The sequence below is a fragment of the Callorhinchus milii genome, unplaced genomic scaffold (assembly GCF_018977255.1).
Source record: "Callorhinchus milii isolate IMCB2004 unplaced genomic scaffold, IMCB_Cmil_1.0 Scaffold35, whole genome shotgun sequence".
Lineage (NCBI taxonomy): Eukaryota > Metazoa > Chordata > Chondrichthyes > Chimaeriformes > Callorhinchidae > Callorhinchus > Callorhinchus milii.
Genome location: NW_024704776.1, coordinates 106,297 through 134,296, shown reverse-complemented (window position 1 = coordinate 134,296; position 28,000 = coordinate 106,297). Strand labels below are relative to the sequence as shown.

The window sequence follows — 28,000 nt, the reverse complement described above, 5'->3', positions numbered from 1 at the left end:
GTACTACAATTGTTGCTTTTACATTAAGAAACTCAAGGTTTTCTGTTTTCAATTTGTTGCATACAAAATACCTTGCATCTCAAGCACGATGCTCTCACATTAATTAATCAGGGCAACATGACATTGAGTTTGCAAAATGTTTTAAAAAATCATAAACTCCACCGTGTTTTGATGGTATAATGTTTATTTACCATGTCATTTGTTTTGAAGACATATAATAACATTTATAGAAAAATAGTGTTTCATAATATCTTAAATATAGAATTAAATAACAACAAATAGTTGCTATATTGTCTATTTACTCATGTTGTACATGGTTTAGTGCATTCAGCATAGATAAAGTAGTATTGTTTGCATTCCACAAAAATGGCCTTAGAAAATCAATGATCTGTCGAGGACTTTACTCGAAAGCAAAGAATGACTGGGTTGTGCATGCTGCTTAAAAAGTGTGAGTGATGAAGTATGTCTAAATACATTTTTTACATTTTCAGTCCTTGCTTTCTTAGAAAATATATTTTTCAACATCCAACAAAACACAGCTGTTTTGAACCTGATATAAAAGTAATCTTGAAACTTCAACTCTATTATTCAGGGTGGTATCTTCTGAGAAAGCCACTAGCATTCTGCAGGATCCTGCAACAAGGACTTATCAGTGTTCCATTAGCCAGACAGAAAACAATCTCAACTGCAGAATTCTGTTTTATGCTTACAGGATATATTATTAAAACTCACATTCTTCATGCAGAGATGAATTGCTGTAAAAGTTTCTTTCTATAGTATTTTGTTTATCATGATGGTCTTCCATTTTGCATAATTTGTGGTATTCCATTGCCCGTGTTATCTGAGATGTCCTGTAGATAAAAATAATATATGTGGTATATATATTATTATATATATTATATAGAGTATATTTAAAAAACATAAATTGTATTGTGGGGTTTGGAGAAAATATAAAGATATATCATTTTGTGCTTAGTTATTTTAACATTGTAATTTCCACAACCTTTCTATTTTCTGTTATTTCAACATCACCTCTGATGGAGTTATACTGTCATCCAAACAATATTATTAATCTGAGTAAAGAACCACAGCATTTCATAAAATCACAAGAGATGCTCAAAAACAAGTTAATTTGATCTCAATCTTCTAGATTGCTAATTCTACCATCTTCCATTACAGAATCGACTCATTTTATAAAACAAAATTAAATTTTGTAAAATCACAAGAGAGTTTGGATCTTTGGTTCATTTGATTTCAATCTTCTAGATTACTAATTATAACGTCTCTCATTACAAAATCGACCAGTTCCTTAAATTATGTCCAATGTCCTTGCTTCAACCTCTTTCCTTGTAATCTGTCCTAATACTACCCTTCACAAACCTGATCCTTATTTTGTTGCTTTAGCACCCCTGAAAGTACTGTTTTTCTATTCAAAGAAGCAACTTAAATAGTGCTACACAGTCCCCACTGAGAGGCCTTGTTTTGAGGGTGAAGAGCCCTATTGTAATTCCTCATGATAACTCACTCTAATACTGTGATGAGACAAGTTGCTCTTTTCTGCACTGTTTCCAGATCCCAGCCTGGACCCACCGCCCGGATGTTACGATGACCTTGGTATTCCAGATGCAACCTGACCAGACCACTGTGCAATTTGAGTATGACTTCTAGGAATAGAAACTCAATTGATTGGGCAATGTGGACCAGCATCCTATTCATTCATTACTCTCACGTCAGAGGTTGTGAGTTCAAGCCCCATGTCAGGAGATGGAACTCAACTAGTCTAAAGATGACACTCCATTGCAGTACTGGGGGTGTGCTGCATTGTTGGAGGTGCAGTCCTTCATATGAAACGTTAAACCAAGGCCTATCTGCCCAATTAGATGGATGTTAAAGATCCCTTATCACTATTTGGAAAAATAAGGGAGTTTCTCCCGATGTCCTATCCAACAATCTCAAAATAATTGGTCATTTACTACACAGCTGTTTGTGGGACTTTCCAATGTGCAAATTGGCTGCCATATTTGCCCACAAATATGCAATCAATTCACTTTAGAGTATATTCTGTGAAGCGCTTTGGGACGTCTAGAAGACGTGAAAAGCGCTATATCAAATGCAAGGATTATTATTATTATTATTATACCAAATATAAGATTTATTATTATTATTTTAAATTATTAGTATTACTCTCTCACTGTTGGGGCATGGTACACAACCTAGTTAACTAATACCCTGAGGTTTTCTTTAACTTTAAATTTGCTCACTCAATCCACGACTGTTAAATAAATAAAATTCTATAAAGCCTGTACCAAGAAGAGAGGCAAAAGATTTTCAGTTTATACTATACAATACTATGATTATGGTTGCATAAGACAAGATTTTAAAATAAGTTGAATTGATATCTTTAGTTTGCCATTTAATATGAAATTGTGAGCATTCAGTGGGTCCCACTTAAATTCACCTCACCAGGCAAAATTCTGTTCAATATCCCATATTCAAACCCATTTCCACCCATTATGGGTATAAACTACAACAGCATATAATTGTTGCAACGTTTCCTGATGCAATGGTAGGAGATACGCAAAGCTCCCTGTTAACTTTTTTCCAACTCCAATTATTATTTTGCAATCAGTCTTACCAGTGTGCTAGATTGCTCAATGTGCTGACATCGACTCATTCCCAAAAGATGCTGGCTTTGTGAGAGAGAAAATTTCAATTGCCAACAGCAAAGACCAGCAATATAATTACTTAACCCCTGACTTACTGAAAGAGATTCTGCTGTTTAAATTGGGGCACTTTTTTAGCAGATGACAATCTGAAAAATGTTTAAAACATAGGCTTCACTCCATAAATGGCATAATTGGTGAAGGCAGAAAAAATTTATACAGACAAGAAGGATCCAAGTTTGAATCCTGCTTCTTCTCTGTGCTTAGTTAGCTGACACAACATTTTGGGTGCTACAGTTAGTCACAAAGTGCCTCACAGGATTTACTAATATAGTGATTGTGTTTCTTGGGAGCAAATATGGCAGCAAATCTACATGCAGCAATTGTATTAGAAAGGAAAAACAGTACTCAGGGTTCTAGATATAGGGGAGAAATTCCACCCAGATATAGACTTAGACTTTTTTCTTAGCATTTTAGACTATTCAAATTTTGGACAATTCTTCAATGCAGTGTTTTCCCAGTTGCTTTTCTGAAGGTTCAAATTTCATACATTTTATCATGCTCAGAAATGTTGAAGTCTGGATCCAGATGGATTTTCTCTCCTCAGATTTAATTCATGAGAATGTAGTGTGGAGGTTAGGAGGGATGGGGATTGGGCTTGTTTGAGATGTCCTCTCCTGATGAATAGCCTGCTAACACTCACTGTCAGCTCACAGGATAAGAACATCCCACTGATCTAGTCACAATGCTACCTGCTCCATGCCATAATCCATCCATCAGAGGGCAGGTTTTCAGCCGTCTTTCAACTAATTTCCTCCCATCTTCCTCTTGTTCATGGCACATCTCAAAATATAACTCTTTGACTGCACTTTCTATTAATATAATAATAATAATCCTTGCATTTGATATGATGCCTTATCATGTTTTCGAGATGTCTCAAACGCGCAACACAGAATATGCTGTAAAGTGAATTGACTGTATATTTTGTGCGCAAAAAGCGGAAGACAATTGCGCACAGAAGTGACTCACAAACAGTCATGGTTTGAGTGGCCAATTTTTTTTGTTATTAATACCCCCAGAACTCTAGCTTGTGAGGCGAGTGCTCTTGCCACTAAGCTACAGGACTCCTTTCTTTCTTCTCCCTACTCCCATTGGTTCCCACACCTTTCACTGATGCCCATCCAGCACTGATAGACACTTATAAGTGTGTGCCTGATTTGAAAATTGTTACATAAATGTATATTGGATTGTAAGAATAGACATTTTGATGTTATAATGGACGGTGCATTGCTCCCAGCATAAAGGAAAAATGAGTCAAACACCTTCAGGAGAGGAGGATGAAAACTGGAGAAGAAAAATTGGTAAGGATTTTCAAAAACTCATAGATTTCATTAGTTTCTAATTGCACATCAGAAAACAATAATGGCTTGGCTGTGGGAAAATTCTTTAAATATCACGAGATTGAATGTATCATAGTTTAATTTGTAGCAAGACATTTCTATATCTGTTTTCGTATATTGCACTGTCCTGGAAAGATCCATTAAGATGAGACCCTGCTTGAACAAGCATTCCTTACTGCCCTTCTTATAAATACTGCATAAAAACATTTAATAAATGGTATATGATATTTTGCATTTATCAAAATTTATTAATGAAGATCTTTATTTTTAAATGTTAAAAAGTAACATTTAGTATAGCACACCCTCGTTTATGAATAACGAATTTTACGAGTTCCTCCTTGTGCCCTGAGGCAGATGCTACACAGCCCAAAAAGTAAAATCCTCAGTTATTATTGTGTCAGTTTAGAGCATTGATTGCAAGGAGTTACTCACCAGTCTGCTATATCGAAACAACAAACATACTCAGAAATCTAAGCAATTCTAAAAAGCTCACAGAGGAAACATTAACCTATCTTGCTTTGATACTGATTGAATTGTTGTTTATTTCCAACATTTTCTGGTTTTGTTCCATATTTTGAGAATTTGGCATTTTTCTTTTAATCTCTTATAATAATAAATCGTGTATTTGATATAGTTCCTTATATTGAGATTCCATTGAGATGTCTCAAAGCTCTTCACAGAATATCCTGTAAAGTCAAAAAGTCGTAGATTGAGTGGCCAATTTTTTTTAAAAAGAGATTATTACCCCCAGAAAGCGATTCACCAATAGGATTACTCTGAGGAAAAAGGGCCTCAACACTCAACCTCTTCCTGGTATCAAACTCCCTCAGGAAGCAGGATTTTCTTGAAGGTCTCCCTCCCCCACCCCACAATGCCAGTCCTTATTAAGCAAAGAAATAAGACAAGAACATCTCAACCAGCTCCTCTTGCTTGCTCCTCTTACGTTATATAACAGAACATTATCCTTTGGAACATAGCTCAGGGCTGCCTCAATGAGGGACATTATGCTTAAGACTTGCTTCAAAATTGCTATAATGATCACATTAATTTTCCCAAGTACATTTGTCAAGATCCATTATTTTCTCCAGCAAAAGGATATTATCTAATTTAAAACAACTTTCACTTATACATTGTCTTTCATGTATAGTGAACATTTAAAGCGCTTTACAAGGGGACATGGGAATCACTGAGCAGGGACGAACTGATTGGGAGCTTAAGAAAATTGACCAAAGGAACAACAGAAAAGAAATTCTACCCTGGTCTAGATTTACTATATTAACATAGCATTTCAGTGCATCCAGCAGTTGTCAAATTCTTAAATACAGTTCTTAATTTTGAAACCAGAACTTTTTTTTAAGAACTACAGAAAATGGCTTCAAAGCTTAAATTGAATTCAGCAATTTGCTAAATTCTGCACACTCTGAAATGTTTCGGTCATTACACTTTAAATTAAAATACTTTGAGACATCCTACCAATGTGAAAGGCGTTATATCAAATTTAAGGATTATTATTATGTTATATTAACAGAATAAATTTAGACCTGGGTGGAAATTTTCACCAAAGAGTTTTTTTAAAAAAAATAGTGTTTTGAAAGCAGGTAGAGGTAATGCAAAGTAAAAGAATTTTGGAAAAGAGTCTGAGGGCTCAGTGGATGAAGGCTGATGATGGGATAGAAGGACCAATAAGCAGAAGGACAAAGGCAGAGCAACAGAGGGTACAGACGTCAGAGCTAGAGGAGATGCAGAGGTAAAGTGGGGCAAGTCTTGAAGGGATTTATATGTCAGGTAAAGCATTTCAAAATTGATGCACTGGGGAACTGAGGGAGCACAGCTTGACAAGGATGGAAGTAATGAGGTTGCAACCTTCACTGTAATTTTCGTTTATTGGCTAATTTATTCATGAATTTTCTTCCCCACTGAAAGTGTTTGACATATTTTTCTTTCTACTAGAGTATGGTTCAATGGGTTCTAGTTGCTCTTCTCACACAGGTAGCTATTATTTATGCATGAGGCTTGATAGTAAATGTTTGCAGGCTATTCCAGCATGGATGGTATCAAAGCTGAGCCTGATCCTGTCTTTCCACAATCCTGCCCTTAGACTGTCCTGTCTCACCTGACATCCTCACTTCCTCCAAGAGTTGCTGGATAGTCATTAGACATGGGAACTCAGCCTGATTTTTCTATGTCTAACCGAGGTTAATGAGGCTAATTTGGGAGCCCGAGGGCTAACCTTGCCAGGATCAACTAACTCAGCATAAAATGTTGATCAAATCTGCAACCCGCTCAGTATTTATGGCTCATCTATTCAATGATTAACTAGTCATAAGGGAACTGTTATTTTATATTTGACATAATTGACATCAACAGACTACAACAACAACTTATATTTACATAAGGCCCTTCGCATAAGTGAGGCTATGCTATACAAGGCTGTGTAATAACAGATTCCTTTATTTGCATAAATATACAATACTTGGTTCCAATTAAAGGCTTGATTTTGCTGCATTTGGCCAGCCTGTCTTTTGTTATGCATCATGGGATACAATAGATTTGTAGGGTTAACTATAGACACTTACACCAACTCCCCCCCGCCACCCCCCCCACCCACACCAAAACGTAGTTTGAACATTTGTCCAGAATCATATTGGAACTTCCTATCACAGGAATAATAATTGCCATTTGCGCCAGAAGTACTGATATAGATGCAATATTTACATCAACTTGTGCTACACAATCATTCAGATATTCAAGGGGTACAAAATAAAAATACTGTTTATGAATCCTTCTTTAATGTTTCTTTATACATTTAAAACTATGGATCTTATCCTTTTATAGAGGGCACTCTATTAGGTAAATTGAGGCAAAATTGCATTGCCATACCTTAATATATAAACTGTAAACTCTGTAGTCATTTCAAAAACAGTCATAGTGTAGTGGCTCCCTGGAGAACACCTACATCCATTATGAATATACCCTCTGGACAAGTAGATTAATCCATAAAAAATAGATTAGAGTTTGTGTCAACATGATGGTATGCTGGTAACATTGGAATCAGCTTGATTGTCGTCTAAATTGCTCCCTTTCATATTGAGAAATTACTAAAAGTCTGTTTGCATGAAGTAACGTTCTTGCTCTCAGTATAATAGAATGGAAACTTACATTCCGACTCTCACTTACTGTGTTGCTCAGACCCTTTCGAAATACAATTCTATTGTACATTCAATTCTAACCCTGTCTCCAGCCTTGTCAAAAACAATTTTACTTCCCTGTTTTAGAGCCAAATCCCAATTTAGTTCAATCTCATATTTTGGAGTACACTTTAGGGATTGCAGAATCCTTTATTACCACATCAGAACAGATTTCAAAGCTTCTGACTGGACTGAAATCAAATGCTAGCTCTGGATCAGGAACTAGGAAGTGCACTGTCTCTTTAGTTGAATTGTATGGTCCTTGATGCAGTATTTAAAAGCCAAATTAAACAGGTTAATCAACAGCACAATGTTTTTGTATGGTTTTGTTGCCGTCCTATTGATCACACGTATTCTACTACACAAAAGTAACAACTTGCATTGATCTAGCACCCTTTAGATAGGGGAACACCTCAGAGATCTTGACAACAATAAGGTTAGACACAGGGAAAGGGAAAGGAGGGACGAGAAGGTGGCCATAGGCATATATTCTAGTCCTTTATCATTCCAGTGAAGCAAATCTTCAAGAGATATACGGAAAGTAATAAAGATCTACTGTAAAGATCAGTAGGTTTAAAAGAAATGTTGAATATTGATGCCTTTCACTTATTTTACTATGCTTGGTTTAACTGTTAGGTTTTATACTTTTCAATCTTTCTGTTAACTATTTTCTTTGACTATTTTCTTTCTTCTCTTTGACCGAGCCTTCAGCTCCCCTCTCGACTCTCTTCCCCCTTCTCGCTCCCTCCCATCCCTCCCCTCACCCTGACCATTTCCCCCCTCCTCGCTCCCTCCCCTCCCCTCCCCCTGACCATTTCCCCCTCCTCGCTCCCTCCCCTCCCCTCACCCTGACCATTCCCCCCCTGCTCGGGTCATGACCCAACTGTGCAGCGCCTTGGGACGTCCTCCTGACGTGAAGGGCGCTTTATAAATGGAATCTTGTTGTTGTTGTTGTTCTAATTTGCTCAGATATCTCACATATTTTATTGGATGCTGTTAATCATGTTTTCACTACAATAATATTTTATGTGATTCAAGATTTTTGTTGTGGTTCACACATCAACAGGTTTTAAGTACAGAATAAATTCAGAGTTCATTGGCCTTGAAACAACACAAGTTATTCCTTGTGATTAATGTGTTGTGATGACTGAAAATTCTGCTATGTAAAAAGCCTAGACCCAAACTTTTATTCCTGAAAATAAAAAAACTGCTTTACACACTCTTACAGTTACGCACTCTTGTTTTTTTTAAACATTTGCCTTCAATGAAAGTCTTTTGCATCTGTAAAATGTTGTTTTCCAGGAAGGCAAAGTGTTGATTTATTTTGGTCAGCCAAGTATGTGACACACAGAAACCCATCACCATTCTTAAGAATCCGCAAACCAAATTACTGAACGTTACACTTATGTACGTAGTTTCAGCACCTTGAGACATCCTCCCAATGTGAATATATAAATGGAATTTGTTGTTTTTTGTAGTTGTATGGGAGCCAAAGTTTTGCATGTCTAATTTATTATGTTTGGGTACAACCATGCAATTTAAAAAAAACTCAAACTTTTCTGAAAGAATAGAACTTGGATCAAGAGGAACTTTCAACGATCAGAGATACGAAATGCAATGGAATCCACTTTAGCCGGACGGATCAGGGCAGGGAGTTTTGTTCGATTTATCCGCCGTCCGGTAACCGAAGTTCTTACTTTAATCTTATCTTCCCACTCAGCAGAGCATCTCCTCTGCTGTGCTGAGTGGGAAGATAAGAGTAACGCATCTCCTCTGCTGTGCGTCTCTTTCCTCCTATTGCCATTCCCATTGGATGGGAGGGGATCAATTAATGGCGACTGCGGGAGGTGTCAATCATCTCAGAGCTGCTGCTAATTGGTGCCCTCCCCGTTCACCAGATGCAGGGACTGCTGCCCCAAAGCCACTTGTGAATGGATGGAGTTTGCTGTCAATCAATCATGATTTGACTCCTTCTATTCCCTCCCTTGTTTATTCCCAGTTCCTCTGCCCCCTTACTGATTGACAGCCCAACTCCAGTTGCTTGAGAATGGCTCAAGTCTGTTGTTAATCACAATTTGACTCCTCCCATCTCCATCATGGAGTCACTCGTGGCTGAATGGAGGTGCTGGACACACTGAAGGCCCGAGTGAGTATATTCAGCGATGACCAGCGTGACATTTTGCCCGGATTAACTGGATTTTCATCTGAATTAACAGGCATATTTAAAACAGGTAAGAATACAAATGAATCGGAGCAGGTTTATCCAATTTACCCAGTGTCTGGGGTTAACTGCTGTCCAGCTAAAGCGGATTCCACTATAAATGCAAAGCACTCCCTCATTTGCTCATTATTCCTAGGTCTTGTCAAATTAGTAAATTTCTCCATCCATATAAGAACATTTCCAATTTATCTATCGCTATCAAACAAAAAACACTAGTCTCTTATCTTTGTTGTTCTAGTTTCACTTAGTTTAACAATGTTTGTCAAAATCAATAAATTCTTATTCTTTAAAAGCAAAGCAATGGTAAAAAGAGTCAGCTAGTTATGGCATTTACTTCTTTCTTAGTTGCTTCTCAACCAATTTCAATTCCAGTTTCTTCCAAAGTGCTATTTTTTATTTTTTTAATCTAATTTCTTAATTTGATGTTCACCCTGCATATCTGTGGTGCTGGTAATAAGATGACTGGGAAATATCTCACCTGTTGAAATTACACCTCAATCTGTGCTAAAAGTGCCACGCTCAGTGGAGCAGCAACAGAAATTAATACTCATTTAAGAGTCTGAGATTAGAAATAAATGCCCAATTATGTTTTTTTAAATAAAATGATTAGCACTTTAGGAACTAGGAATACAAAGGTTATCATATATTTATACTCAAGAAATTGTACTCGTGAAATTAATTAATTATTCTTTATTGCTAATATTGATTTCATTTTTCCCTGTCTGCCTGTATCACTTGGGATTTTTCTACAATAATTACTCTTTTATGCACAGAATGCTGAACACATCATTGGTGTAAGTGGCTGAATTTAATTATTGTGCAGTGAGGGAGTTTACAGTAATATTGGCAATCATATTCATTAAGGTCAACATGCTTCAGCAGTCCTACTACCTGAAAAAAATGTATGTCCATTCAGCTCCTTCATATTATCAGATACAACTTCTCCAAACTAATCCTTTTTAATGGTTGAAATTCCTTGAACTCTTTAATAATTGCTAATCTATTCATACCATAATCTGCAACAAGTAAAACAATATTAACAACAAACTAAACTTGTATAGCACCCTTCACGTCGGAGAGATGTCCCAGGCTGCTCGACAATCAGGAAGTTTTCGACCCAAGCTGGGAGTTGGGGTCAGAAGGGAAGGAGGGCAAGGGGATGGGGTGGGGGTGGGGGCGTGGCCAAAGGCACGATCGAAGAGGAAGGTCTTCAGACTGGACTTGAAGGAGGCAAGAGAGGGGGTGAAGTGGAGGGATTGCGAGATAAAGTTCCACAGTGTGGGGGCAGAGATGCTGAATGCCCGACCGCCAATGGTGGGGCGGGAAGTACGGGGACCTGAAGCAGGCCAGTGTCCACCGAACAGCCAACATTTTTAAATGGTTTCATTTTCTAAACTTATAGTGGATTCCCTGTTTAATGATTAATATTTACTTTTAGTTTGAATTAGTTTGAGGCCCCTTTTCAGAATATAATCATTGTGTTTAGATGCCTTAACCAGAACTAAACAATAGATTGCAGTCTCTTTAAGAATCCATGAGATATCTATTTTAAAAGAAAGCCAAATCATATCACTGTACAACGTCATATTAAAATCATTTCAGTCATTATGTTTTATTTTCAATATTTCAGAAAATATGTATTTCAATATTTCTGAATCATGTATTTCAATATTTTTTTGAAATATACACATCAATAATATTGAGGTTGACTATTATTCTTCAGTGGCATAGTAAAAAACATTTATTGATCTCAGTAAAATTCTACATTTTTACAAACAACTAACAGTTGTCAGGAAACTGCTCCACAAATTACAGATTTTTTGTCCTACGTACATTCCTGTGTTCGAATGTTGAGTATAGTTTTGTCTGATTATTAAACTTAGTGAATTTTCATATTTTTACCATGCCCCGTAGGCCTCAAAACTAGAATGTGTTTACATCACTTTGGTGATGCCACAAGTAGTCCATTGAGAAAAGTCAAACAGGAAATGGGCTTTTTATGTCCACATATATGTTACTGTTTTCAGTTCTGTAAAAGGGCATTGCTTTCAAAAAATCTGTTTCACAAACCTTATTTTAAAGGAAAGAAGAACCAAGTATTATCTTCATAGCAACAACATTATGCAAATGTGGTGCAGTGGTGACTAGTGAGGTTTAAACCATTGCATTGTGCTTTTATAAGTATGGTTTTAGCAAACGCTTATAAAGATGCTCTCTCCTAAGCAAAATGAAGATTGAAAAATAATGGTAAATGGATAGTTTTTGTTTTTAAAGGAATTAGGTGAAAGGAAATTAATCTTAAAACTTTTAAGAATATTGTTGATATAATTTAGACAGTTTGTTTTAAGATCAGTAGCTGCAACAGATAGACTAATTATAACTTATTTGAACAGTTTTATGATGATACAATGACTGCTTTAGGGGATCAAGCAATGAACTGTGACATGCAGTGGTGGGATTAAGCTTCTCACCTGCGATTCCTCACACAGTGAATTACCAATCTCACCTGGCTGTCACTAGGTAGCACTGAGCAGAGCATGGTGATTCTGCACAAGGAAAAAGGGAACAATCAGAGGGCAACTCAACCTGGACTACTTCTGAAAGAGTCCATGGGGATTATTCTCACCCAGCCACACTTTCAACTTTAGGTGTTGTGTTCTTATCCACAAGCTTTTCCATCATATATGCTCACAGCAAAAGATTGGCACACTTACCAAAAAAGGAAATTTTAACACTCTCCCCATCTATTAAAGAAAGAAGGTTAGCTCAGATGTGTTAGTAAATCCTGCCAATGGCCTTCTCATTGGGGAAATCAATGCACTGAGGGAGAAGGAAGCTAGCTAACAAAAAGGACAACTGAGAAACTAAATCTGTTTATCTAAAATTCAACTATTTAGTTCCATATCATTTGTTTCCTATAACACTGCTGATTTTCTGTAATGTCACATAGTTTATTGTCAACCCCAATATACAGTACATTCTAAAGCATGCACTAGAATGCAGTTGGATTCAGGGAATTTCTTCCTAACTGTGATCCCCTACATCCTATTGTTGGAATCACAGAACAAAGGCAAATTATTCCCCTGATCCTAGCAAAATAGAGTGCATTTTAACAAATATCAAAGAGGCCTATAAAACCAGTCAATTAAAATTGCCACAGACTCAACATTTAAGTGGTAATTGGACACCTGTTTTACCTTTAACCTCACACTGCAATTTTAATTATTAAAGCATTTTTATTTAAAAAATGGTGCTATACTAAGGTCAATATATGGAAGAATTTTTTTAAAAAATGCTATGTTCATTAGATAGTGGCAGTTGTAAAAAAAAGTACCTACTTTGTCTGTCATTTCGTGGGAGTGATGCAGTGAGTGTTCTCTTTCCAGGAACATCCTCTGCTGTTCGTTGCTGGCCAGCCGACAGGTGAGCCAGGCAGAGAGAGTGCACCCCGCGATACCCAGGCACGCCATTGACATGGAGGCTACATGTATGGGGTAAACGAAAGCTGTCCCTTTGCCTAGTGCTCGCAGAAACTGAAAATTTAATATTCCTCCGATCAATCCACAGATACAACAGGCTGAAAATAATATCATCTGGCAGAAGACAGGAAGGATTACAATCAGTCTCCCAAACTGAAAAATGGAATTAAAATAGTCACAAGGTCTTAAAAATAGATTAAAATGTACAGTGTTATAATTAAAAAAAAGACTACTTGCAACAAGTTAATGAATGAAGCATGATTATAATGACTCATTCTGTGTTGAGCAATCACAACCACAATAATTCCGGATTTCACAACTGAATTTTAATAACAGTAGCAACTGGATGGAACCTCCCTTAACATGCTGACCCCTCCCTCACTATAATAAATCCAATAGCCCAAGCTGAAGCTTCATTCCAATGTATGGAGAAGTATGCAAATGAGACAAAGGTCAGATTCCAAGAACTACTTCATTAAACTATATTATTTTAAATTGTCATAATTAGTAATAATGAAGTCTATCAATATACAAGGCAACCGCGCTATAATGTGGACCGTGGACCCACACTATACCGCATGTGTGGTACATACAGCGCCCAGTGCTAAATAGATGGCTTCCTGCACCATAAAATGGCTAACTTCAAAGTTGTCAGGTCACCGTTGATGTCATTTCCTGTAATTTGCCTGTAATTTGCCTGTATACATTCTATGTGCATGAAGCATTGCTGACATCACTTCTTGAACCCTGCATAATACAACACAAAATTGCATTTGTAAAGTGCCTTTCACGTCGGGAGGATGTCCCAAGTGGGGGGAAAGGGAGAGGGGATTGGATCAAGGAGGGTGGAGGGCAGAGATGATAGTAGGGTGGCTGAAGAGGAGGATCTTGAGGTGTGCCTTGAAGGAGGCAAGGGAGGGAGCGAGGCGAAGAGAATGGAGTTCCAGAAGGTGGGGTCACAGAGGCTGAAGGCTCAACTGCTAATGGTGGGGCAGGCCGGGTGGGGGACAAGGAACAGGCCTGAGCTTGCTGAGCAGAGGGAGCGGACAAGTTGATAAGGAGTTAGCAGGTCAGAGAGGTAAAGGAGGGTCAAGACCATGGAGGGCCTTGAAGGTGAAGATGAGAATTTTGAATCCTATCCTCTGGGGATGGGGAGCCAGTGGAGCCGGGCAAGGGTGGATGTGATGGGGTCACGGAGCATGGAGCGGGAATGGTCATGAGCTGCAGAGATCTGGATGATCTGCAGCTTGTGGAAGGAAGATTTGGGAAGGCCGACAAGCAGGCGTTGGCATAGTCGAGCCTGGATGTAATGAAGGCACATATGAGGGTTTCAGCAGCCTGAGGGGTGAGGCACGTGGGTACTATGCAAAGGACCCACTAATAACGTGCTCTGTGCATGTACGCTATGTGCAAGAAGCATCACTGATATCACTTTACAAAGAAAGTGATGTCAAGAAAGTTTTTTGCTCATAGTGCACATGGCAAGTGTGTGAGAGGTGATGTCTATGGGTAGAGCAATGTCGCTAATGACCTGATGACCTGGAAGATGGCATTTTTTTGTACTTCATAATATGGCCTCTGCGTTATTGGACCCAAATGACCGTAATGCAACAGGGATGTCCTGTATTTTATAAAAAGAAACATTAAATACAAAGGCCTATGTATAAGAAACTATCACTACATTACTATAATACAGAACAAATATCATACATGGAATTTACTGTCTCCTTTTTACAGGAACAATGTAACTTATATTGTATGGTCATGAATACACTGATTCACAATATTAATAAACATATTGATTTTAAAATTCAGTATGCCACTAAACCTTTTAATTATTGTATTGTATTATTTTTCAATAAAATTATTTTACGAGAGATTCAAGTTTACTCAGAAACCGAATTAAATACAGCATGTAATCAAACAACAGCTCAATAAACTTCACATTAGCTCTCATTGATTTAGTCTAAAGAATTTAAAATGTGTGTCCCTCCAGGGAGAGAGTGCGCATTCCATTCCAACAACATATCTCTGGAATTGCATGTGTAGCTGGAACGCATGGAATTCTCAGCTTGGTTTGGATATGCTTAAGCATGGTGATGGGTTTCCACATGTGTCAGACACCCGACTGACCAAAAATAAATAAATTGCAAAATGCAAATAAAATGCACCTACTACCCTTTCATCAAGTATTGTGCAAAATACGTGAACATAATGCTGGCTTTATAACATTAATCTAAAATAGTGTCAAAACATTGATATTAAAGCAATAAGCCATTCGTTCAAATAGGAGGTGCTTCGATAAATTATTTGCATTTCATAACAGAAATGTGGGGTTCTGTTAATAACCCAATCGAATTACTGTATACTATATAATCTACTAATGATTGCCTGAGACGGCAATGATGAATATCCAAATACTTTCAGATTTCTATAAACTGAATTGTGCTGCATAATATTTAGCAATATCTCAAAAAATATTATATATCAAGGTGCAAAACAGTTCTGTTTTGGTTGCAGACAGCACTGATCCGCAGCTTCAATAAAACATGAGTGTTCAGTTCCCATTGACCCAGGGAAAAACAGTCCTTTATCATCGTGGTCTGTCTTCTGTTCACCTTCATTAAACTTAGGGAAGGTGGGCAGATGTCAGATGTCAAAACACATGAGCTCCATCCTTAATTAGAAAATCCAGACTCTATAATTCATACGAAAAGTGAAATTAATAGTCATTTTTTAATTTAAAATTATCTCCCCCCCCACCCACCACACAACACACACTGAGACTTTATAGCTGCAATTATGAATAAAATGGAATAACTCACTATGAGACCAGATTTCTTTTTGGCGCAAACAATTCCACATATTCCGCAGATTAAGAACTGTAAAAAGGAAAACAAAGCATCAGTGATGGGGCTGAGATGTCAGACAATAAACCGGTACCTTGTTCATGTCCAAAGGCAAGTTGGAATCCAATGTCTCTCGTGATTGTTACTGTTCCTTTACGACACGTTACTTGTAATTAATTGCAGTGCAGTGTTATTATCCGGAGTATTTATAGCCTTCGTTTTAGTAGCAATGAGGACCCATTGTTTCAACAGAAGAAATCACAGTTTATCACATAATAAAGTATAATTATTCGCGATCTCGATTTGCCATTCTGTTATCTCAGGGGCAGGGGAACATGTTAACTGCTGTTTGCAGTGAGACCGTGTCGCTAATACTGAAGCTGTCAGAAAACTCTTACAAACTATATAATTATTGATCATCCGCAACATACTCAGAAAACACTGCGAACAAGACGGTACTTTGTAAGGTGCCCACCGGCTGCTCCAAATAGAGGGAGTCACTGGGATCCTTGTCAGCCACACAGTGAAAACAAACATTAAGGTGTCTTTCAAGGTGTGAACCTTTCAATGTACTGAACCCGTCTCCATGAAAATAACTGAACAGAATGTCACACCCCCACAACAAAATGCAATGCTATTTTGAAGACTTCCAGCGATCCTTCAGCCCTCCCGGAGAACCCAGAACCCAAATGCTTCGTTTATTTGGTTAAACATGAACGATTCTCCCGTTCACGTTGAAAAAAAAGCTGCAAAACGTTGTCGTTAGAGAGAAAAAAAATCCAAATTGCATTCTGCGAGATCTAAAGGAATACAATAAATATGTTATTGTGCAACACAGGGAATAGCCAACAACACAGGGAATAGCCAACAACACAGGGAATAGCCAACAACACAGGGAATAGCCAACAACACAGGGAATAGCCAACAACACAGGGAATAGCCAACAACACAGGGAATAGCCAACAACACAGGGAATAGCCAACAACAGGGAATAGCCAACAACACAGGGAATAGCCAACCACGCGCCGTCGGGTCCATGTATTTCAAGTGCTTCCCTTAACAGGTAAACCAAATGTGCGGCGCATTTAAAGCGGCGTTGATGGCGGACAATTGGATGGAAAGAAAGTAAACACCGACGAGTCCTGAGGACAAGTCCTGAGGGACGGGATCGGGGACACCGTCCGCCAAAGGCGCTGCCGAGTAAAGCGAGAGGCGGCCCCGGGCGGCCCGTCCGGCCCGTCCGGCCCGCAGCCCGGTCTGCGGCTGGGGCAGTCCCCCCCCCACCCCCTCCCCAGGCGGTGCTGCTTCACGGTTTGCTCGAATTGAGCAAGTTTCAGGCTTCCCATCGTGTTTGATTTTGTGGAGAGTGCAGTTCGAAAATGCAACTCGGTTTTGCACATTAGGGCTTAAATCCGTCTCTCACGTGTTGTTGGGTTTCAATGTGTTCGTTCGCACGAATCAAACCTTCTCAGTGATCGGAAAATAATTTGCAGACGTCGGAGTAAAAGTTCAGACAGGCGCCGAATTCGTACAGCGCACCTGCAGCCAAGACTCGAGATATTTCCAACACGTATCGCGACTTAGGGTTAAGTTAACAACAGTATTGTGTTCGCAACGCTTTCTGACTGGAAAATGGCATTCGGTGCATTTTCGCAGCGCGTTAAAATCACTCCCAACATTTGCTGGAGGTGCAAATAACCTTGAGCCCGGGAAGCACCAGCCCGCAGCCAGGTCTGGAGGCAGCTCGTTCGTTCCACAAGACATCAGGACAAGTCCCAAACCAAGATCCCACCGCGTCAAAAATGCAATGCGTGTTATTAACATGAATATCAACTTAAAAACGCGCGTTTCTCTCCGTGCAAAACAGCCACAGGAGTGGATGCAGCACGTAAGCATCCAGCAACACGGCGCTTTCCGAATTAATCATTATTTTTGTTTTACGTTGATATATATAGAGAGAGAGAGAGAGAGACAGAGAGAGAGAGACAGAGATGAAACAAAACCAGCCGAGTTGCTACATGCGTTAAGTGTTGGATGTGCATCCAGGTCCCACTGGTCGGGAGAAAGACTTAATTCACTGAAATTCACAAGAAATCCAGGAGAAACAGTGCGGAACGTACACAAACACCGCTCCATACCGGTGAAGAGTCTCCGAGCTGAGGTTTCAGAGCCTGTCTCCAGCCGATATTGACTGCTCCCAAAGCCACACTGGCAATGCCGAAGCCTATTTCCATGGCAGAGAGCACGAAGAGACTGGAGATGATCTGACTGCTGGTGCACATGGTGTTCCCACCAGCATTCTCGGGAAATACACTGCCGCCTGCCCACAACCGGAGGTGTTTCTCTCTCTTGTAATTATTAGTGATTAGAGTCAAAAGAAAGGGGGGGGGGTAAAAAAACACTTCGCTCTTTTTTTTGTTTGGGAAAAAAAAATCAATGAAACTTTTCTGCTTCAAATTGAACCCACGCCCGGATCGGGAAGGGGGGGAAAAAAAACCAGACGGAGCAAAACATCGGGTGATCTCCTCGGATTGCAGAGTGGGGTTGCAGAGCCTCTGTGTGTGTGTGGAGCCTGACTGTCCTGTCCGGGGGGGGGGGGGGGGGGGTGTTCACTGTGTGTTGCTGCCCGGGCACAGCAGATGGGAGAGCCTGATCCCCGGAGGATGGATGGATGAGCGCTGTTCTTTGGCTGTGGATGTGACCTCACATATACTTATACAGTCTCAACCTTTCGATCCGGGGATGGATCCAGTGCACAATACAGCAATTGCAAGCATTGTTTCCAAATGCACGTAACTCCCTGTGTCTCCCCCCCCCCCCCCCCCCCACACACACACACACACACACACATACACACACACAGTTGGTCCACTGAGATCCCCATCACATAACGCGATCCGACAGCTATTTTCCATAAGTAGCGATTGCAGAATTCCACTCAACACATGAAAATGCCGAGTTTTTCAGAGAAACGAGCACGTTTCACCAGCTTGGGACACCTTCACCTCTTGCCTTAGTCATTTTAATGGGTCTTGCACTTGTCAGGCCTTTGGCAAGAGTTTAACCCCTTCAGATTCCACCCCTTGTTGTCCGGGCGCTAGCGCTTCGCTTGTTGGTTTGTTTCAGTGCCAGCAATCCGCCACTCTGACAAGGGTGGGTGATACTTCAGTGTCAATCTGGGTTGCCTCTGAGGCATGGGGTAGTAGGTCCAAGCCTTATGGTGGGACTTTGAACTGGTATTGTGAAGACCTGTAGCTTCAGTGGTTAGAGCACTCACCTCGCAAGTGAAAGACCTGGGTTTGATTCCAGGTAGGGCAACATGTTGGGGGAAGTTTCCTTACTCCACACGCCTCTGTTTACGTAGCAGTAAGTAGGAACCCAACTGTTAGTCGATTGGCGCATTGGTTTTCTAGGGTAATATTTCCTTCAAAAACAATTTGCCATTCAATGCACGACTGTTTGTGGGACACTTTTTTTCCCCACAAAATATACAGTCAATTCACTTTACAGTATATTCTGTGAAGAGCTTTGAGAAGTTTTGAAGACGTGATAAGGCGCTATGTCAAATGCAAGGATTATTCTTAATATATAACCCTGACATTCCGATACAGTGCTGGGGATTTGCTGCATAACTGGAGGTTTTTCAGATGAGATGTTCAATCTAGTTCCAGTCTTCCTGTTCAGGTGGACATGAACGATCCCATAGCACTGTTCAAAAAGAAATGGAAGTTTCTCCCAGTGTTCTGGCCAACAACCGCCACCACCCCCCACCAGGCCAACACCCCCCCCCCCCCCCAAATAAAACAGATTATTAACCTCATGACTTAGTTTGGGATATTATTGTACACAATTTATGCCTGGTGTGGGAGAGGACATGGGCCGTTGAATTTTGGATCATCTGCAGCTTGTGGTGGAAGAATACAATTTGCCAAACACTCAAAACATTATCAGTCAAGTATCTGATATACACACAAAACAGAAACCCATCACTTTGCTTAAGAACATCCAAATCAGACGAATGAGAGTTCCACATATGTTTGGACATTTCCATTTGTCTGGAATGGTCACGTAATGCTGGAGAGTCTATAATAATAATAATCCTTGCATTTGATGTAGCGTCTTATCACGTCTTAGAGATGTCTCAAATAATAATAATAGATTTTTGGGGGGAAATGCGGCAGCTAATTGTGCACAGCAGTGTCCCACAAATAGTCGTGGATTGAGCGAGCAATTTTTTAAAAAAAAAGTGACTATTACTCCCAGAAAAGCAATCTGCCAATCGACTAACAACCGAATTCCTACTTACTGCTAGGTAAACACAGGTGTATGAAGTAAGAAAACTTGCCCAGTGTTTTGCTCTGCCCAGGAATCAAACCCAGGTTCTCTCGTTTGTGAGGCGAGTGCTCTAACCGCTAAGGTACAGGACTCCACGAGGTTAGGTTAGTCTAAGTTGGACAGAGCCAAGACTTGGGGAACCTAGAGTCTGTGTTTGAGGTACTGCTAGAGTTTAACCAGCTAAATCTGCACAGCTTGCCATTTCAAATGTGGACAACCTCTCCATTGCTTGTCCAGCTGGAACTAATTAACCATTAGGGCTTTGGGTTGCAGGGTTGACTTCAGACATGGGAATAATCACATCTGCCAGTAAATTGTCTGCTGTTCCAAGTCCTGTTAACTAAAAATAATGGATATCCATAATAAAGCATGTCATTTGTATTGCAAAAGCAGCAGACAGTAATTTTACATGATGTAGTCAAATTGAAAATAATGCACAGCTTCTCCAGCTCCACTTAAACCTTTAAATCCAAATGAAATGAGCTTCTGCTGTTTTTGTCTAAATAGAGCATGGAAGAAAATGTAGAATGAGAAGAGGCTATTCAGTCAATTTCTTCTACTAACTTTGTACAATCAGTTTTAGATCTTAAACGACTGAAATTAAAGAGCATTAATTGTTTTTGCCAGGAATACAACAATAACTTGCGATTCTACAGCGCCCCTCATGCAGGATAGCATCCCAGAGCGCTTGACACTGGTGGAGAACTATGCAAACAACTGAGCCAAGTTAATATCTATATTTTTGTTATCATCAACACGAATAGAATAACATTGAGAGAAGCATGCAAGATATCCCTTGGGTATATTGTAACAAGCTGATACAGAGTGTCAGGCCTCTACAGAGCTCTGTTTGTTACTGCCTAAGACACAGCTCTTCTCATTTATCCAATTTATAGTTTTATTGCCAAGGCAGATTTCAATCTAGCTAATTTGCCATTAATTCAATGGATCTTAATTTTCTTTGAGATGCACTTTAAATCTTTGAAAAAACTGTGAATGCAACAATATTCAAAGTTATTTTGGCAAGAATTATAGCAAAAGCAACTTAACCACATTAGTTGTTGTTATTTAACAGTTTCTGTGCAACACTTATTAATGGTCCACACTGGTTACTCTCTGAGCAAACCAACCAATTGCATGGTTACAATGCTTTGGTTCTCAAATTATTGTTTGATTATTGGGGAACCTAGAGTCTATGTTTGAGGTACTGCTAGAGTTTAACCAGCTCAATCCTTTCCCTTTTTGAATAGTGCTATGGGATCTTTAGTTTCCCCCTGAACTGGTAGATGGGGCCTCAGTGTAATGTTTAGTCTGAAGGACAGAACTGCAGGCACACCCCAGCACTGCATTGGGTGTCATCTTCAGCCAAATGCGCTCCAAATCCCGACATGTGGCATGAATCCACAACCTTTTGTTTTAGAGGTGAGAGTTCTACCAACTGAGCCAGCTGACACATCTTGTTCATTAGATATTGTTCTAGTGCTAGTTTGTGGATATTAGGTGCATATAAGTTTGGGCTCAACTTTGAGTCTCTTTATAATCAAAAAGCCTTTCAAAAATTCCCTGTCCAAGCTCATATGTAAACACTAACCAGTTGGGTAGGGCACAGTGTTACCTGAGGAACTGTATCCCAGTAATAGTCAGCATTCACTCTGTTTAAGCAGAGTGTTTAAGCAGTCTGTAAATTAATTTGAAAAGGAATTAGATAGATGCTTGAAAATAATAAGGAAGAGACTAGTATATTTTTTCATCAGCCAAGTGTCTGACACCTATGGAAACCCATTACCATGCTTAAGAGTATCCAAACCAAGTTGAGATTTCTATGCATCCCTTCTACACATGGAAATCGCAGAGGTAGATTGTTGGAATGGAATACGCACTTTCTCCCTGGAGGGACACATCCTGCTTACATAATTCTGGAAAGTATTAGGCGCAGGTTGGCAAGAGCCAAGTCTTGGAGACCCCAGAATGTGGGCTGGGCTACTGCGAGAGTCAAAACAGATAAAATCGCATAGCTTGCCATTGATATTGCTGTCTGGAAAGCTTTCCCACTGCTTGTCCCGCTGGGACCACCCTACCAGTTAGGGCTTTGGCTTGCAGGGTTACAAGAGCTGAGTGTGCTGACACCCAGCCCCCAGTGAATGTTCTGTCCTTCCAGGTGCTGCCAATGAGCCAGGTTGGCTGTGCTGTCGTCAGCAGTGCCCTGGACCAGCCTGACTATCGAGACCGCCACAGAAGGCTGGCTCGATTCTGACATTGCGTCTCCAGGCATATCATCTTGGAGCCAGTTCAGCTCCAAGAAGACCCCGCTTACCTCCCCCCCAAGGAGGATAGAGAGACTAGTATTGGCGTTGGTAGCTCATGTAGAAACGCCAGGGCAGATTTGATTGGGCAAAGGGCCTGATTCTATGCTGTTGCATTCTATAACCTTCAGAAGGGGGGAAAGAAATTGGTAAAGCAAATAAAGTCGTTGCGTCAATAAGAAATCATGTATAAGATTTATGAGAATAGGTTGTAGGTCAGTTTTCAATCTTTAGAAAGTTACATTTTTATGAAGCCTTAGTAAATAGAACATAGTGATTTATGCCAGGCACACTTCCAAAGAGGTGGTCCTCTTAATTACCTTGCAAAGCTGGTAAATTAACATCTAAAAAGCTTCACTGGTACTTTTTGTACTGCCCAAATATATGGTAGTTAATCATTGAGGCATTATCACTCCTACAGCAGAAAGAGGATATACCAACAATAGTTGTAATGATTTCAGTTACACCCTTATGAGATTATGGGTGTTCATAAATTTGAATGACAATGGTTAATTTTCATCTTCTTTGAACCAATGGAACAGACAATGTTGCAGATTGCTGTAACAGCTTCATAAAAATCCCATCATTTATCAAAGATCTAAGGAGAATTTTGTATCAATCATGTGTTCTGAATCATAAAAATGTGAAATTTGTACTGGAAAATAAAAGTGGTCTTTCACTGTTTAAAAAAAGGTGAGCCAAGCATTCCATTCTCTTGAGCTGCACCTCTTACCCTCAAAATTCGTAGAGTTTTCAATTGTGGCAACCGATTGTAAATCCTGGCCTTGCAATCATCCCTCAACTAGAAGCCACCAAACCTCATAGTGTGGGCATGGTAGTAGGCTTTTATAGTGGAGACATCACAGCAAAGCCTCATCCTATCCTCATCTATCCTTTCGGCCACAAAATATACAGTCAGTTCACTTTACAATATATTCTTTGAGACATCTAGGAAACGTGATAAGGCGCTATATCATATCCAAGGATTATTATTGTTATTATCATCCTAGCCTGCACAAACGCACATGTACAGTTTTCAGCAAAAAATCACTGAATAATTATTAAAAACATTGGCTGATTCTACACCTTTTCCAGCCCAGGGTCCTTATGGTCAATTGTAACACAATAATTGCTGTCTTGGATTTTAACACAGATGGGATTTAAAATTGGATCTTTTAGTCTGTATAGCTTAGTGCTATACTAAAAGTGCCTTTACTCACTTACAGGCGTCAGGGATCAGGCTGCAACCTTAACTTTAAAATCTTGCACTCTCTTTGGTTTTATTGTAATCTGATAGATACAATAAATGAACTTGATCACGGAAAAGTCAGATGGAGTTGTGTGAGCTGGTGGCCCAAATGGATTATTTGTGAGTTATTTTTAAGATGATCCATTCATAAAATCTTGTTTTGGATTGAAACTATAAGTATGGTTCCTTCATTTACCATTGGATTTAAGCAAATGTAGCTAAGCCTTTTCATGAAAAAGCATATCATTTGTTAAAGGTCACCACTGTGCATAATTTAAAGACTTCAGGCACATTATTATTTTGCATCAAAATAAAATTATTTTCATATTTGCTCACTTGTGTTTTATAAATAGTGAATAAGGTAATATCCATTTTGGTTCATACCTAAATTTTAGTAAACCAGTCTTTCAAAATAATTCTCTCAAAAATTGTATAAAGAATATCCTTTGTGTGGACAAAGTACTTTTCTCCACAACTTAATCATGGTTAGTATTGATATGATTTTATCTAAAACATCTCCTGTTTTTATGCAGCTATCATTAAGTTGGTACTTTCTGGAAGATGGTCTATCATATCATTTTATATCTTCACAAACAGTTAAGGAGGAGTTATAAAAGTAAAATGAAGAACAGTCACAAATCTACCAAGTTTCAGTTTCTGTATTACCAGACTTCAAAAGGTAAAGTTCAATACTATACTTTCACAATCCTGAATAAGCCAGGATAGAAAATTTGTTTTTCTAACATACCTTATCACATTGATGTGACTACTGACTATTTGTGTATGTTAATCCAATAGCTGTTTTGTATTACAAACAGCAATGCGGTGAATGATCAATTTTTCTAGATATTGTTGACAAACATACTGGCAAACCTCCTTTCTCTTTTCAAATGGTGCCGAGGGATTGCTAATGTTCATATGAAGAACAGAGTTTGGAATACTAACCCACAATGGCACCCATGTTTTTATGTCTACTGTAACTTCACTATCACCATGACTTGTAGGAGTAGACCAGTCATTGGGAACAATGTTCTTCTCACTCTGCTCCAATATGGAACATCAGCATCCTATTCAACCCTCAAGTGACTTTCATCCCCACATCTGTGCCATGACCCGCTCCACCTTTCATCACCTTCGCAACATTGCCTGGCTCCACCACTGTCTCTCACTGCAGGCCAGCGAGACCCTCATCCACGCATTCATCACATCTAGGCTTGACTACACAAACCCAGCTTCCCCAACACCTCCCTCAGAGGCTGCAGATTATCCAGAATGCTAGGCCCATGTCCTCTTCTGCAACAGGCTCCGCGACTCTATCACCCCCATCCTTGCCTGACTGCACTGGCTCCCCATTACTCAGAGGATACAGTTCGAGCTCCAGATCCTCACCTTCAAAGCCCTCCATGGCCTTGCTCCTCCCTACTTCTGTTACCTCCTGACACCCCTACTAACGTGTCTCACTCCTTCCATTCAGCAGAGTCTTGCCTGCTACAAATACCCTGGCTTGCCCACCCCAACATTGGCAGATGGGCCTTCAGCCTACCCTTAACTTCCCCACCCTCCTGATCCCAACCACCAGCTCGGGTGCAGATCCCTGACTGTTAAACTGAGATTCTGTCTACTGTTCACGTGAACTTTAAATATCCAACGGCACTATTCAGAAAGAGAACAATCCCAAAGACATAAAACTGTGAATTAATTTAATGGTTGTAAAAAATTGCCTACAAATACACAGTCACTACACGTTACAGAAAAAAATGAAGGGCTTTGAGATCTTTCAATGTGATAAGGTGCTAAAATCAGATTTAAAAAAGATGTATTTTATAATTACAAGGTTCTCATGAGGTAAAATATATCATTAATGGAAAAAGGATTGAAGAGGTATGGGGATAGGGTGGAGCAGCAGTACTGTATAGACACCTTGCTCTAGGAGCCGGTACAGACTTGATGGACCAAACGGCATCCTTCTGTGCTGTAATATTCTATAATTATATGATTTTAATTACGCTCTAGTATAATTTCGAATTTTTAGTTCTTGTAATCCAATGCAATTTTAATGAGACGCTTGTGTGAATTTACATATCTTATAATGATGTGTTCCCTGTAAATTAATAATCCTTTACTTTATGGGAGTCGTTGGAGACCTAATGAGTTAGCAAATGAATATCTTTGTATAGACCAGCTGTTTGACTTCAAGACTAAAGGTATCATTCAGAAATAGGATTCAAATATAAACAAACTGGGCATGCTCCAAAATCCAATGATTATTAACATTAATTAGTGAGAGGGAATGTTCAGGATGGGAACAGTTGCATAGCTCCATATCAATCTCATCACATGTGCTTCACTTCTAATATTACTATGTCAGCTAGATGTGGACAAACACTTACTTTTTCTTTCGTCAGCCAGTTGGTCTAACACTTGCTGAAATCTATCACCATGCTTAAGAGTATTCAAACCAGTCTGAGACTTCCATGCATACCACCTACCCATTTCTACGTATGGAATGGAATGTGTACTCTCTCCCCAGACTCATGCTGCTTAACTAATTCTGGCAAGTATTAAGCACAGGCTAGAGAGAGCCAAGGCTTGGGGTGTCTGTTGGGCCACTGCTGGTGTTTAAACAGTTTGCCAATGAGAGCAATCTTCCCTTTGCATGTTCAGCTGGGATCACCGTACTCATAAAGGTTTTGACTTAGAAGGTTAACAGAAGCTGAGTGAGATGAATTCCCCCCAAGGGTCTCCCCTCCAAGTCCTGGCTGTCTGGGCTGTCATCTGCATTACTGTGGACCCGCCAGATGGTTCACTCAATTTTGACATTGCGAGGACTTGGCAGCCAGTTCAGCTCCAAGGACACACCACTTACTCCTCTCCTCCCACAAGAGTCCCTTGTGGAACACTTAGAATTACAGTCCTGACGTACACATAATCTTGTCCTCTTTATCTGTCCTACTTTACTAAACTTTGCACAAGAAAATGTTTGACTTTAATAGTGAAGCTTTCATTTTATCTAAACTGTGCAGATTGATTTACAATTCTTTACTTGAACTAGTGCACTTCAAAGACTCTCATGGGTGTAAGATTAGTCTCCTAACATCTCATTTATTTATAGAATATAAACACAGGCATAATCAGGCAGCACTGTCACATGCACTGTGTTTCTTGTAAAATTGTAAATAAAGTATCCAATTTCTTTCAGGATGCAGGGGAAGCAAAAGCATGAAGTAGTCATTGACTAAGGCTTCTCCACTCTGTCAACATAACCAAAGAACATTGATCATCATGATACCTTGAACTGAAAGAAACAGAATCAGCAACTTATATTGATATAAAAAAAACACTTCAAGTGCCAGAATGAGGTTAATTGGCAAATATGTCACCAATAAGGACCTGCAAACAACAATAAGATGAATCAAGACCTAACTCTTTGACCACGCTTTCAGTCATCTTTTCTCTCCCCACCCTCCTGGTTCCCACCCCCAGCTCAGGTGTTAAAATAGTATTAATATTGGAGTCCTGTAGCTCAGTGGTTAGAGCACTCGCAGGACCTGAGTTTGATTCCGATGAGGATGGGTGGAGGCTTATGTGGGTAATGATCAGTAGCACAAACTAATTTGGTGAATGAGCTGTTTTGGTGCAGTAGATTCTGTATAATTTTCTATGTAATTATTGCCCTTCAGCGATCAATTCCAAACTAAATTTAAGTCCTAAGGACTCCTATTTGAGGTAGAAAAAAACCAATGAAATGATCAAGAGATTTCCTACTTTTTGGTAGGTTTCTTACATCTTTAATCTCCAGAGCAAGAATGAAAATACAGATAATTCACAAAACTTGAGCTACGGGGATTCTTTTCGAAATTGAGGTTACTCTGCTTAACTTGCACTAGCGACTTCTCACTTTAGGTGTCGATTATATAATCCTTCCCAGTTGCATACTCCAACTCACAGAGCCTGTATGGGAACCTAGGCATTTTGTTCAACTCTTAACTCCCCTCTTAGCCTCTATCTCTTTTTCACCCCCAAACTTCTCCAATGCCCTGCTCACTGATCTCTCCAGCCCAACTCTCCAGAAGCTCCAGAACTCCACAGTCCACATCCTCATCTGCACTACGCACCTCGAGTCCATCCATGCACTACGCACCTCGAGTGACAAACTCCACATCTACTATTCCTCATATCCCTTCCATCTCGGGCTCCAAGTCTGCCTTTGTAAAGTGCTTTCATATGTTCTCCTGTGTGAACAACAACAAATTCAACAAAATTACATTTATATAGTGCCTTTCTTGTTGGGAGGACATCCCAAGGCACTGGAC

The 28,000-nt window shown here is 39.6% G+C and overlaps 1 protein-coding gene across 3 annotated transcripts; it reads right to left on the bottom strand.

Annotated features, from left to right (window-relative positions):
• Positions 1–166: 166 nt before the first annotated feature.
• Positions 167–18,342, bottom strand: LOC103182624 (transmembrane protein 196). Of its 3 annotated transcripts, none has more exons than XM_007899693.2 (4): positions 17,921–18,342; positions 15,777–15,833; positions 12,811–13,065; positions 167–851 (listed from the first exon to the last, which is right to left on the bottom strand). In XM_007899693.2, the coding sequence occupies exons 1-4, from the start codon at positions 18,080–18,082 to the stop codon at positions 789–791; spliced, it is 537 nt and encodes a 178-aa protein (XP_007897884.1). In that variant the 5' UTR covers positions 18,083–18,342; the 3' UTR covers positions 167–788. The 3 variants fall into 3 exon arrangements, with proteins under 3 accessions (XP_007897884.1, XP_007897887.1, XP_007897886.1); XM_007899696.2 differs by having other exon boundaries at positions 12,811–13,005; XM_007899695.2 differs by having other exon boundaries at positions 17,939–18,342.
• Between the last annotated feature and the right edge of the window lie 9,658 nt (positions 18,343–28,000).